General features: G+C 41.3%; 1 protein-coding gene across 1 annotated transcript; it reads right to left on the reverse strand.

Annotated features, from left to right (window-relative positions):
* Positions 1-841: 841 nt before the first annotated feature.
* LOC106585818 (COMM domain-containing protein 1) lies at positions 842-14,222 on the reverse strand. Its single transcript, XM_014172482.3, has 3 exons — positions 14,017-14,222; positions 12,933-13,220; positions 842-2,441 (listed from the first exon to the last, which is right to left on the reverse strand). Exons 1-3 carry the CDS (start codon positions 14,188-14,190, stop codon positions 2,334-2,336), a joined length of 570 nt encoding a protein of 189 aa, XP_014027957.1. The 5' UTR covers positions 14,191-14,222; the 3' UTR covers positions 842-2,333.
* Between the last annotated feature and the right edge of the window lie 889 nt (positions 14,223-15,111).

Below are 15,111 nucleotides of genomic sequence, written 5' to 3' on the forward strand. Positions count from 1 at the left end.
CAAAGCCCACTCCTTATTAAATTGTTACTAAAAATTCCATCTTGAACTCTGGTAAACTTTGGACACTGTCCATGTGACTCAACGGTACACATGCTGTTACATTACAAGCTGGGATTGGTCCAAATAGAACCAAACAGTGATGAGTCGTCAATAATGCCTTTGAGATCTAGATGTTACCGTATGACAGCTGTAGCTGTCTGTTGTCTAATCCACATCCAGTTTAATGCAATTGTAAAATGGGACCTCCAAGTCCCATGTAAAGCTGACACCTCCAGGCTGAGATGTTTGGCTAGAGTGCTGGGTTTCTCTTTGGGTTACGTAGTTGGCAGTGCCTGGATGACGTAGTTGACTTGGGTTACGGAATTGACGATGACTGGATTACAGAGCTGACTATGGTTACTTAGTTAACGGCGAGAGGGTGTGAATGTACACTAGAAGACTAGTGGGTTAGAGGGCCTACAGGTCAGCTCAGCTCACGGCAGATGAGTAAGCCACCAAGTCTTCCCAACCTGTTGGTCTCATCTCTGCCCCTTGTGACCACAATCATCATGTCACACAACCGCATTAAAGATACCCAAAGATAAGGCCTGAAATCTTCCTCCTATCATTTTACAAGGAGGGTGTGATGCGGACACACAAGAATGTGTCCTTGTGTACGAGGGTGTATCTGTCCTCTCAGACCCAGTCAACTCCTCATTTCAGAGGCAACAGTGCCAGTCCGTGCAAGTCGGCTTGGTTGTCAAACAGTAACACTATCGCTACCGTCCAGACTTTGAGCAGGAAGATTCGAGGGGGACCTATGGTTCTTGGAATGCGGATGACGCAGAAAGAGGTGACGAGGTCCTTTAAACTCTTTGTTTTATTAAATTACAAAGACAACATGAAAAGCAGGCTTTGATACATTTTGTTACAGTTTAATGTTTTTTTTAATTATACCTGGTCCAAAGTGTTTAGCTTGGTAGCCTGTTACGGTGGGTTGATATCCCATTCTGCAGATGGGGGTAACAAGATGACATGAACCTTCATTAGAGCTGGGCGATATGGGCAAAAATCCATATCGTGATAAATTGACTTAATTATCACGATAACGTTCAACTGAACGATAAATTGATAACATGAATGTGCACCAGTTACTTCTTTTGTATTACCCTTAAAACTACTTTGAATGTTGTAGCTATCAATTATCCAGTTAGAAATAACGCATATTAGCAGACTTAATGAATTTTTAAACTACACATTCCTCTAGTAAAGGCTACTTATCGTCAATATCAGTAAAATGTCCTAGATAAAAATGGTTGGTTCGGTATTGATTGTTTTTGGTTTATAGTTCCAGCTCTAACCTTCACTGTACAAATTCATCTTTATGACATTACTATGGATGAATAAATGTTACGTTTTTTTCTCTTTCATGATCACTGACAGTTCAAAGGACCAGATACACTTCCATCATTTTACTTTTCAACAAATCAAGTCTTTCAAATCAACCCAAAATAAATGAGACAAGAAAATAAGGATACGGAAGCCATTGGGCCAATTAGGACAGCACGTGGGCCTGTCCAGGAGGGTGCAACCATGGAGAATAATTATCTGAATATGTTGTACGTAGAACAGATGGTCTTGTCTGTCATGTAGAATAGCAAATCTTGTCAGTTCTATTTGCAATGTTGTGAATGTCTCACCTCAGCGAATATCCTACACCCCTGGTCTGTGCCCAGTGTTGAAAGTTTAGGCCAGGTCAGGCAGTCAGAATGTTTCGAGGGGCTGTGAAGCACATTTCCCCCAGAAGGAAATTCATGATGGTGATAGTAATAGTGTGGAAAGAAGCAGCTCATTTGGGAACAACGATATTGTACAAGTTGTCTGTCCAACATTAGGCAAGGGGATGTTAGGTTTACTAGGCTTAAACTGAAAATATCAACGTGTCACTGTCTGGAATGGCAATGGACATTGCACTAATCGTAAAATCAAGCATAACAGTAGTGTAAGTTCTGTATGTGAAAAGAAGTCTTCCTTCCCGGCCACAAAAAAAAAAAAAAAACAGCATGTTTTCTTCTCTAGCAGGTATAGAACAATATCCCCTTTGGAGTAAATAAGGCCAATGTTAGATTCAACAGATAGGACTTACTGTAAGAAATTAGCTAGCCAGTGTGTACAGTAAATAAAGGTATAAAGATACATCTATATGGCATATTTGTCCTGTCTGCTGTATGGCAGGCTAATGTTTTCTGTCCAAGTCATAGAAAGAAGGGAAATGACAGAAAAAAAAGAAAAAACGTTATTACAGAATGGAAAAAATCCTCTCTTTCTATCACTCACACAAACACATTTAGACCCTAGCTTCGGTGTACGATGGTGTCGATGCTCTCCTGGATCTCAGCCATCTTCTTCAACACCTGGTTCACCTTCGCCTCATCAAACTCCAGACACACAAAGTCTGAGTCCTGGAAGGAAAATGAGAATGGAGAAGAGTGAAAGGGATGGGGGAAGGAGAAGGGAAAGGTAAAATAGGGACCGTATACTAAGAACAAGACAACAGGCAGTAGAGCCTACTTCATGGATGATTGGTTGAGGGCTGAAGCTCAAATGACGTGACATCAGAAACATTGTGATAATAGGAACCTTTCAACTTTACTGCAGAGGGAGAAGTTCACATCAAGTCCTATTTTAAGGTCCGGGCTCTCAGACACAAAGTGGGAGCAAAGGTCAGATTAGGAAACTCCTATAAACATCCACTGAATGACATCAAAGAGCTGTAAGAACTAGACTGTTATGCAGTGGTGCTAAAGATGGGACCTGAGATCTAAGCCAGTTTCTGACCTCCATTGAACCTTTTGAAAGCTTATTCAACACTTTGTGCTACAGGGAGAGGTGTGTGTGTGTGTGTGTGTGTGTGTGTGTGTGTGTGTGTGTGTGTGAAAATGGGGTCAGAAAGTTAAGAGAGGATCCTAGGATCAGGATGTGGTCCAGACACATTCAGTTAGGACCAAACACTTGTTCTTTCTCTTTCCAATGGACAACAAACTAAAAAGGACTAATGGAAATAAACATTCATGAATAAGCCATTATAAATGCTTCTAAATTTAAAATATTTCTTTATAAAGGTTTATAAATTATGCTTATTCAAGAAAGTTATTTTTAACGTGTTACCAAGAAACTAATACAGTGGACAAAGATTTCAGAAGACTTTTAAGTGGTAAGCGGTGTGTGCGATGACCTAGAGGTACAGGAAGCGGCGTCACTTACTGACACAAATAAAAAGGCAACAGTTGGCCTAAATATAGCGACACTTTGCCTGTAGCACAGCCATGAGTTTTCCCCAGTTATAACAGGGTCCCTTGAAACTCTCACTTTCATTCTCTCTTACCCTCTGAGGCATTTAAAAAAAATTGCCTCCAATATCACTACTGAGAATGTGACCTTTAACCAGTGTGCCATCAAAGAGAGATGACGACAGACACAAGGGATGAAGGACAAATGAGGGGAAAAGAGAAGACCCCTAAAAAATAAAAATAAAATAAAAAAACTGTTGACTGTTCAAGGACATCCATACCCCTTGAAGAGCTACTTGAGTCTTAACATGTTATGTGGCATCATGTTTAACTCATAATGGTCACAGTTAGGACTAGAATATGGAAGCTGATCCCAGAACAGTGAAGTAAGCCAGGAGAGCAACTATAGCACCTGCCCTTAAAGGAAAACTCCACCCTAAAAACTATATTTTGGTATTTTTCATTAGTCCATTATTGTCCCAAAATCCCAAAAATGTTTTGCATGTCAGCAATCAAGTTTTCAAAATATATAACTTGCATCATTGGTTGCTGACATGCAAAACATTTTGGGATATTTGAGTCAGAGTATATTTTCAAATGAGTCGCAGTGTACACAGACCATGTGCAGATCGTGTGATTGGCCCATCTACTCATCCATTTCTATGATGTGTAGCATTTTTATTACACGCCACTGAAAAATGTATGAACGTCCCTGGGTGGCCACAATAGGACACAAGACCCTCCATCTGTCCATGTCTTTGTTAGTCTGATTGTTCCCGAGAGTGGACATCACTACACAAGGGCCCTATCACCGCCCTTAAAGAACGGTTGCCTGGTTACTGGCTACCGCTGCCCTATTTCTTTCCACCGTCATTTGTTTGATTGAAGCACAGGGTTTGAAGTGTGTCTGTTGCCCGGGACGATTCAGTGTTCATTTCGGATGGCGAGAGAGGACCCTCTTGAAGCTGTCCATCCACCTCGGCTTAATGGAATGCCATGCGCATTGTTCAACTGTCACTCAAGTCTATAAAACACAAACATTGTAGCTTAGTGAATGCAGGCTGTACCACATCCGGGCGTGATTGGGAGTCCCATAGGGCGGCGCACAATTGGCCCAGCGTCATCCGGGTTCAGCCGGTGTAGGCCTTCATTGTAAATACGAATTTGTTCTTAACTGACTTGCCTAGTTAAATGGTTAAATAAATAAAATAAAAGTGAGTAGGACTTGATAGATGAAGTTAATCTCTAATCTCCTTGCATAGGCTGAAAGACTCCTTGCATAGGCTTGCGCTGAACACCTATAATAATTTACTTTTATTAGGCAGCAAAACAGTTACTGTATAAGTGCTCCTCATTAGCCTCAATACCATTACATTTAGTGTTTAGCCAACTTGTTTAGCCTACTAAATTCTCAACTAAGTACCGTATGAGGCACACCTCAATCCTAATCTTCCTCTACTCTCAGGTGAAAAAAAAGGTAGTAAATTCATAGTGACAGCAACTGAATTTATGTATAACTCCTCTCATACAACAGCACAGTAGAGACTTCAACTTGTCTTCAAGGGCGTGCTGCTCTGCTGGCCTCATTCTCAGTACCAGGGGAGCGGCAGACTGTCACAGATCTGAGGGAAATGGCACCGGAGCGACTGCTGACACCAGTAGCACCGGCAACTGATCACCTGTACACGTTCTCAATGGGCTTGACCCCACAGTGACCCACATCCACACAGTGCCACATGCCCAATCGGCTGGACATGACAAAACACAGGTAACCAAGTGTGTATATATTCATTAGTGTACAACGTAGCAAACATTTTCAAATCAAATTGTATTTGTCACATGCGCCAAATACAATAGGTGTACACCTTACAGTGAAATGCTTAGTTTCAAGCCCTTAACCAACAATGCAGATTTAAGAAAATACATTTTAAAAAGTAAGAGATAAGAAAAACAAATAATTAAATAGCAGCAGTAAATAATAATAATAATAGAGGGGCTATATACAGGGGGTACCGGTACAGAGTCAATGTCTGTGTGCGGGGGCACAGGTGTCGAGGAAATATGTACAGTTGAAGTGGGAAGTTTACATACACCTTAGCCAAATACATTTAAACTCAGTTTTTCACAATTCCTGACATTTAATCCTAGTAAAAATTCCCTGTCTTAGGTCAGTTAGGATCACCACTTTATTTTAACAATGTGAGATGTCAGAATAATAGTAGATCATTATTTCTTTCAGCTTTTATTTCTTTCATCACATTCCCAGTGGGTCAAGTAAACTTGGGTCAAATGTTCCACGAGCTTGGGTCAAACCTTCCAACAATAAGTTGGGTGAATTTTGACCCATTCCTCCTGACAGAGCTGGTGTAACTGAGTCAGGTTTGTAGGCCTCCTTGCTTGCACATGCTTTTTCAGTTCTGCCCACAAAGTTTCTATAGGATTGAGGTCAGGGCTTTGTGATGGCCACTCCAATACCTTGACTTTGTTGTCCTTATGCCATTTTGCCACAACTTTGGAAGTATGCTTGGGGTCATTGTCCATTTGGAAGACCCATTTGCGACCAAGCTTTAACTTCCTGACTGATGTCTTGAGATGTTGCTTCAATATATCCACATAATTTTCCGTCCTCATGATGCCATCTATTTTGTAAAGTGCATCAGTCCCTCCTGCAGCAAAGCACCCCTACAACATGATGCTTCATCTGACCACTTTTTTATAGACCGAGTCACTGGTGCTTCCTGCTTTAATTTTTGCTTGTAAACTGGAGTCGGGAGGATATAATTATGGTCAGATTTGCCAAATGGAGGGCGAGCTTTGTATGCGTCTCTGTGTGTAGAGTAAAGGTGGTCTAGAATTTTTTTCCCTCTGGTTGTACATTTAACATGCTAGTAGGAATGAGGTAAAACAGATTTAAGTTTCCCTGCATTTAAAGTCCCTGGCCACTAGGAGCGCCGCCTCTGGATGAGCATTTTCCTGTTTGCTAATGGCGGTATACAGCTCAATGAACGTGGTTTTAGTGTCAGCATCGCTCTGTGGTGGTATGTAGACAGCAACAAAAAAATACAGATAAACTCTCTAGGTAGATGGTGTGGTCTACGGCTTATCATGAGATACTCTGCCTCAGGCGAGCAAAACCTCAAGACTTCCTTAGATATCATGCACCAGCTGGGCCTGGTTGGGTGTCTGTAGTAGTATATCCATCCGTTCGACTCGTTGAAGAACTCTTCGTCCAGTTTCAGGTGAACAATCGCAGTTCTGATGTCCAGAAGCTCTTTTCGGTCACAAGAGACGGTAGCAGCAACATTATGTACAAAACAAGTTACGAACAAGGCAAAAAATTGCCGATAAGATGGCAGGCCTCACCTCCAGCGCCATCGTGTACAGAACAAGCATTTCTAATTGGAATAGTTCAAGTAGGTCCTGTTTGGTTACTAGTGAAGACATTCCTGATACTGTATGTTGAATGATACAAGTGTTTATCCTGTTTGGTTAAGTATGTGCTGTTATGCTAGCCATGTGCGGAGGGAAAATGCATTGAGAGTGAACTACGTTGCAAACCATTGATGCACTCTAAAAGTGTTTAAGTTCTCTGAGAGAGCATTAATAGTATGCATGCGTTTATGTTGTAAAATTGTAAAATTTGTAATACAAAAGGACTCATAGAAGACACTGAGTACAAACTGTTATTTTAGACACAGTACAGGTCACCCAAAAGACAACAGTAGGCCTATCCAAATCTATCTTCCATCACCATTGTGTGCATAGCCACTAGCCACTCCTTACGTCTGAATACAGTAGTTTCTCAAGTTGGGCTGTGTCTCAAGTCAGGCAATCTATTCCTTATATAGTGAACTATTTTTGAGGGCCATAGGCTCTGATCAAAAGTAGTGCACTATATAGGGAATACAGGGCCATTCGGGATGCAAACAGAGTTAGAATGCTGACTCACTGTTGCTACACCCATTCGTTTCTTCCGTATTGGAGGCACCTATGAGTCTACCGGATCTGTCATCATATATTCGAGAACTCATTTAATGCACTCAAAGGGGCACGCTAATGTATTTGTTTACTGGAAAAACAATAACAAGACATGAGATAACGAGAGCGCTAGCCAAAACGGAGCCGAGGCTTATCGTGAGATATGATACCCAAACCTGGTCGCAGAGCATTTCTTATTATTCTGTATGGAAATCCGATACACTCCCATTTGGTATGATATGTTACGTTTTGTATGGTACGTATTCATTTGTGGGTGTCCATCACCCATTTCGTATGATATGTTACGAATTACAATTCGTATTATGTTACAAATTTGCTAAACGTACAATATGTTACAAATTTGTAAACGTACAATATGTTAAGAATTCGCAAAAACGTATGATATGTTACGAATTCTAGCAAGGTGGCTAACATTTGCTCACGTTAGCTAGGCTAGCGGTTAGGGTTAAGTTTAAGAGTTAGGTTAAAGGGCTAAGGGTAGGGTTAGGGGAAGGGTTAGCTAACATGCTAAGTAGTTGCAAAGTAGCAAGTAGTTAAAGTTGCTAATTAGCTAAAATTGGTCGTGATGAGATTCTTATGGAACCATCGGTCTTATGTAACCATACCAAACGTAACATATCATACTAATTTGAGTGGGCCAGATTTACATTTACTATGCTACGGCTAGTCTATGAGACCAGGCTGGATACCCTGGGAATACAAGTGTGCTCCCATTACTGTTATCGAGAGACAACAAACAGAAGAATGATGGGAGAGAAGACAAGCAGAAATAAATGTAATTTAAGATTTCACTGTGCAGTCCTGTGAGAAATCACCTGTGTGGAGAGAAGAATTGGTCATGCCTTCTATGTTTGCCAATGACTGACATGTAGGTAAACACATTGACATGCAAGAACAGTTAAAAGCCAACGTCCTGAGAAAATAGGACAGTGAGATAATGTGTAATAAGCAATCATCCTCTTCTTCCCATGTCTTTTGACTCTCCACCCTCCAATTAAAGACAGCTAATGTTACATGCCAGCTCTCATCTATAGGCAGGAATTAGAATGCTTCATACCTATCATATTTCTTCACTTTCCTAACTCTTGAAATTGTCACACACACAGAACAAACCTTCCCTTTTGACACTTTGGTCAAAAACAAATTTGGTCATAGGGATTCAATCAACATTCTTTCTGCCTGATATTGTTAGTGCATTATGTCTGACTTCACAAGGTAATGGAGGTTGGGTTGGGTCGCTGTGGGTAAAGGCAACGCCTAACGACAGAGACAAACGATCCAAGCTTGTCTTGTAAATCAAACGTCAACTGGGAGCGCCTCAACTCCACAGATTACTGGTGCAAAACACTGTCTGCCAAATGTAATGCACTAATGCTTAGGCTGTCATCCAGATGAAAAGAAAACAACACCTGGATGGGCTTAGTTAATGGTGTTCAGTAGGACAAAATGTTTTACAATGGGAAAAGCATGTGTTCTTATTGGGCGAGCACCTCCATTTTGAAATGTTTCATAACGTTTCGTGGCTACAGAACAGGAACATGTGCTATATGAAATGGTGTAGTTTCCACATCTTTACCTCATACATTACCCACATACAGCCAGTTTAGTTCTGGAGCTCTGAGAATTCAATAGAAATGTACAGCATGTACTGTGGTCATACTCAAAGGGGAGAGCACAGCCATCAGTGGTGCTAGTGGTGCTGGGAGCGCCACAGCTTCTCTCAGCTAAGTAAAGAGATCCATTGAACAACGACATCAGGGGACTTCCCTAAAACCAACAGAATTGGTTTACTATTTCACAGCGCCTGATAAACAGTCAGTTGCTGAGAATAGTATGCGTGGGTAGGATAGAGGATGTTTTAACCACAATCACTGGGAAAATTATAAAAAGGGGGATAACTAGTCAGTTGTACAACTGAATGTGTCTTTCGCATTAACCCAACGCCTCTGAATCAGAGAGGTGCGGAGGGTTGCCTTAATAATCGACGTCCACGTCCTCGGTGCCCGGGGAACAGCGGGTTAACTGCTTTGCTCAGGGGCAGAACGACAGATTTTTGACCATGTCAGCTCGAGGATTCGATCCAGCAATCTTTCGATTACTGACCCAATTACAAATTGTTACAGAACTAAATTGGCCTCCTTATCAGAAAACCTGTACTGCATAATTCAGACTCGTGCAACTGTTTGATTTATAGATGAGGGGCGACTAACCTGTAGAAACATTGCATGTGACCTTGCTAATCTTACTCCACACAGACTAGCAATGATCTGTTGGCCTCTAGTTTGCATGCTGTAAATGTTACAACTGTGCTACTAGATTACAAAGTGAAGTTACTGATTTATCATGTTATTGTAAAAGTACACACATTTGAATTCTTAGGTAAAGTTCTCGCAAACGGAAAATAGTCTCTCCCACTGCCAAATCAAAATGAAAATGTCAACAGACCACTTCTATTCACCCTAGTACAAATTATGTCTTCATGAATCAGCTTTGAATCTGCTTTAGTATCCATGAAAAGGCACAATGACAGTGGTTACAGCAAGGAAGTGATTGGGTCAGATTAGATCTTTTTGACCCCAGATAAAAGCTGAAGGAGACACCACCCAGCCCATTATTAGGCTATACCAAGTTTATTTCAATAAGTGGGAGTGGAAGCTGTGCTCCATTTTAGCTCAAGTCTACGGGGAGCTACCGATTCAGAGTAAATAGGCCTGTGTTGAATGAAAGTGGGCCACTCCGGTCTATTAGAAGATGAGACATGCAAAAGGAATAGGAAGCCATTTGAAATGTTGTCTTGATTGTATTCTGTATGGTTCACATACATTTTCCTGTTAAATTAGGTCATTTCTGGGCAATATTTCTGCCGGACCCCTTTTGGTTCTAGAGCACCCTCCGAAGCAAAAGTTCTGTATAGCCTTTTTAAGCAGTTGACTCTAGACCAGGGCTGCCCAACCCTCTTCCTGGAGATCTACCGTCCTGTGGGTTTTCAGTCTAACCCTAATTTAACACAGGACAGTAGATCTCCAGGAAGAGGGTTGGGCAGCCCTGCTCTAGAGAGTCAAGGCTATAGAAGCATTAGCGGAATAAACTAACCCACCAACCAACCAACCATAGGATGGATGTAGCTCAGTCATGCAGATAAGATGTCGGCCAATAGAGTCAGGTTGGTGCTTTGGCCATTGGTGACTAAGATGAGGAAAGGTGTGGGGCAAGCTGATCCCAGACCTGTAACCTCCGTGGTGGTGGCTTCAGCTGGGGTCTGTCAGTTAACTTGTAGTGCATTCCAAATGGCCCCCTATTCCCTCTGGCCAAAAGTAACGCCCTATAGGGAATAGGGTGCCATTTGGGCCACACACTTCAAAATATTTTCTCCCCTCTCAGACGCTCTACGGGATATCCAGGTGGATATCTAGGCAGTGTGCATAGTGGCTTTACAAACCAAATAAGGGAAAATATTTTTCCTTCTGATCTATGACCAAACCAAAGCCAATCAACATTTGGCATATAGCTTATAGATACAGTTGAAGTCGGAAGTTTACATACACTTAGGTTGGAGTCATTAAAACTCGTTTTTCAACCACTCCACAATTTTCTTGTTAACAAACTATAGTGTAGGCTAGTCGGTTAGGACATCTACTTTGTGCATGACACAATTAACTTTTCCAACAATGGTTTACAGACAGATTATTTCACTTATAATTCACTGTATCACAATTCCAGTTGGTCAGAAGTTTACATACACTAAGTTGACTGTGCCTTTAAACAGCTTGGAACATTCCAGAAAATGATGTCATGGCTTTAGAAGCTTCTGATAGGCTAATTGACAACATGAGTCAATTGGAGGTGTACCTATGGATGTATTTCAAGGCCTACCTTCAAACTCCGTGCCTCTTTGTTTGACATCCTGGGAAAATCAAAAGAAATCAGCCAAGACCTCAGAATTTTTGTTGATCTCCACAAGTCTGGTTCATCCTTGGGAGCTATTTCCAAATGCCTGAAGATACCACGTTCATCTGTACAAACAATAGTACACAAGTATAAACACCATGCGACCACGCGTTCGTCATACTACTCAGGAAGGAGACACGTTCTGTCTCCTAGAGATAAATGTACTTTGGTGCGAAAAGTGCAAATCAATCCCATAACAACAGCAAAGGACCTTGTGAAGACGCTGGAGGAAACAGGTACAAAAGTATCCATATCCACAGTAAAACAAGTCCTATATCGACACAACCTGAAAGGCCGCTCAGCAAGGAAGAAGCGCTGCTCCAAAACCTCCATAAAAAAGCCAGACTACGGTTTGCAACTGCACATGGGGACAAAGATCGTAGTTTTGGAGAAATGTCCTCTGGTCTGATGAAACAAAAATAGAACCGTTTGGCCCTTTTGACCATCGTTACGTTTGGAGGAAAAAGAGGGAGGCTTGCAAGCCGAAGAACACCATCCCAACCGTAAAGCACGGGGTGGCAGCATCATGTTGTGGGGGTGCTTTGCTGCAGGAGGGACTAGTGCACTTCACAAAATAGATGGCACCATGAAGGAGGAAAAGTATGTGGATATATTGAAGCAACATCTCAAGACATCAGTCAGGAAGTTAAAGCTTGGTCGCAAATGGGTCTTCCAAATGGACAATGACCCCAAGCATACTTCCAAAGTTATGGCAAAATGGCTTAAGGACAACAAAGTCAAGGTATTGGAGCGGCCATCACAAAGCCCTGACCTCAATCCCATAGAAACTTTGTGGGCAGAACTGAAAAAGCGTGTGCGAGCAAGGAGGCCTACAAACCTGACTCAGTTACATCAGCTCTGTCAGGAGGAATGGACCAAAATTCACCCAACTTATTGTGGGAAGCTTGTGGAAGGCTACCTGAAACATTTGACCCAAGTTAAACAATTTAAAGGCAGTGCTACCAAATACTAATTGAGTGTATGTAAACTTCTGACGCACTGGGAATGTGATGAAAGAAATAAAATCTGAAATCATTCTCTACTATTATTCTGACATTTCACATTCTTAAAATAAAGTGGTGATCCTAACTGACCTAAGACAGGGAATTTTTACTAAGATTAAATGTCAGGAATTGTGAAAAAATGAGTTTAAATGTATTTGGCTAAGGTGTATGTAAACTTCCAACTTCAACTGTATGTGTTAGGTTGAGGACTAACAGGTTAGAGGCAGACTAGTATATGTAGTGCTGGTACATCAGACACTATGACAATGTAATAAATATACTGCTAAAGCAGGAAAGAGGAAGGTGAGAACAAAGTCACTGATGAGTTCTGAATGACATGTGCTCTTTAGCTTCCTCATACTTTGCATAGTCCTACATTATATTGAAATTAGATTTCTTAGAGGTTCAACCCGGTGGCCCGGGTGGGTGGAGTTTTAACTTTAGGAGTAATTAGATGGTTTAAAATCAAAATGTGCAAATTCCACCCACCTGGGGCACATTATGGAACAAGTCCATAATGCCTGTTGAAAGCCTGTTGATTTCCATAATTTACTATGTCTGAAAGAACAATTTGGGAATCAAAAGATATAACATTGGTCTAATTGCAGGCAGCCATGTAATGTGCTTGTACAGTCAGCGTGACTGGTATTTTATATTGTGGGCCTTTTCCTCTCCCCCACCCCTACTTCAACTCCCCTTTCCTCTCTCTCACCTCTCCAGCCCTGCCCAGTTCCAGCTCCACCAGGGCCACGGGAATGTTGGCGGCCCCCCCTCTGCTGGCTGAGGTCTGGAGGTCCACCCTCCAGGTGAGGCTCTTCAGGCCGGGCTCCCAGCGGCTCTGGCCCAGCAGGCTCTCCCTTACCCGGGCCCGATGGCTCTTCCAGAACCGGGAGAGGGCGGCCGCCTGCTCGGCGCTCACACCCCCCTTTCCCTGCTTCCTGGTCTGGGCAGTCAGGAAGGCTTCCAGCTGGGCCTGGTCCATGTTAGCAGTGGCGATGGACTGAGCGGGGGAGAAGAAAACAAGCAGAGATTTGTTAGTCTAACAAAGAGGTTGATGTTTTTCTAGTTGTATTATCTTGGCCTGGTCAAGACAGAAATGTAGACACAATGTCATCTCCACATCAAGTTGCTACCATGCAGTGTTGCTGCCTTGCTATGTTGTTGTCTTAGGTTTCTCTTTATGTAGTGTTGTGTTGTCTCTTGTGATGTGTTTTGTCCTATATTTATATTTTATTTATTATCCCAGCCCCCGTCCCGGCAGGAGGCCTTTTGCATTTTTAGTAGGCAGTCATTGTAAATAAGAATGTTCTTAACTGACTTGCCTAGTTACATAAACGTTAAATAAAAATGTAAAAAACAAGGACATTGAAGGGAAGTTGACATGTGTTTACAAAGGTGTTCTAGTGCTGCCATCTAGTGACATGTAAATCTCAGCCTGTAGGGAAGACAAACTTATCATTGAAAACCACCGTTGTCAAAATGAATGAAGTTGTCAACATGAATGAATCCACACACCCTATCCTAGCAATTTATTTACAATGCCACTTGTTCCAATTAAATTAACTGATTGAGCTGAAAGCTTTGTTTTGGTAAGATTTTACAGACAATTAAAGAAAAACAATAGAGAAAAAGGTTTCAAGCATATGGGCTGCAGGACGAGGTTGAGCATTTGAAACATGTAACTATTTGCTACCTATTGCCTATCCCCATAACAACGTAGCTAGTTACGTTTCTCAAGTCAATCAACACAAGAGGAATCAGGTGAGAATGATGTCCAAATGCAAAGTTGACAATACCTTTAAAAGACCTTTCATCTTTTCATGCATCGCGCGAAACTCCTCCTGTGTTAAATCTGGATAAAGTTCATTTTTCAAAAGTTCCTCTGTTATTTCAGCATTATTATAATACACTATTTGTGCTATTCCATTCAGCAAACCGTTCAAAGATTTCGTTGTTTCGACATCCGCCATGTTTCAGCCCCACGGGTCACGTGACTCCTGTCATGCGTATGCCCGCTCATTGGTTGTTTTTCTCACCATACTCACCCCATCAATCGCTGATTGGCCTACATATCCTCGAAAACCCATACACACACACCACACACACACACACACACACACACACCAATCATCGTTGAAAGCGACGTGAGGTTGATAAAAAAAAAGTAGTCTTATATAATTAATACTCAAAATATAGCATAGTTGAAAACAGTATTTCTTTATGGACTTTGTAAACCTTTGCCAAACTAAATAGAACATGACAAGTATGTTAATTGTTGAACAGTCTCAAAATCAGTCTTTAATGTTTATTTATTTAAAAATATATATATATATTTAACTAGGCAAGTCAGTTAAGAACAAATTCTTATTTTCAATGACGGCCTAGGAACAGTGGGTTAACTGCCTTGTTAACATCAATAATAGAGTTGTGAAGTCTTGAAATGAGAGAATGAAAAACATAAAACTTCAAGTTACTAATTGCGTCACTGCAATTGTTTGCTATATTTTGTTTAGCAAGGTACAGTTTTGCATTGTGTACGTAAGGTATAAATTAGGTTTAAGACAATTGCATTAGGTTAGTCCTAATTACTGTACTTAATTATACACTACTGTACTATTACTATACGGCATCTCCCATCCATAATTAACCCCTTTAAATTAATAATATACAGTCATTGATTCTTGAAGAATATAAGTTAGAAACGCCTCATGAGCTTTGTTCAATACACACTGTAATATACCATACAATAAATGTGGTACTTTCTGTTTCATATCCTCAATTCTCAGCCTCCTCGCCCAAGCCCTACCAGAATAATACCCGTAAAAACACTCACTAGAAGGACACAGAATAGGCACAGCAAGAACCCCATCTACTTCATAAAAAAAGGTACA

The sequence above is a fragment of the Salmo salar genome, chromosome 02, assembly GCF_965601325.2.
Source record: "Salmo salar chromosome 02, fSalSal1, whole genome shotgun sequence".
Taxonomy (NCBI): Eukaryota; Metazoa; Chordata; class Actinopteri; order Salmoniformes; family Salmonidae; genus Salmo; species Salmo salar.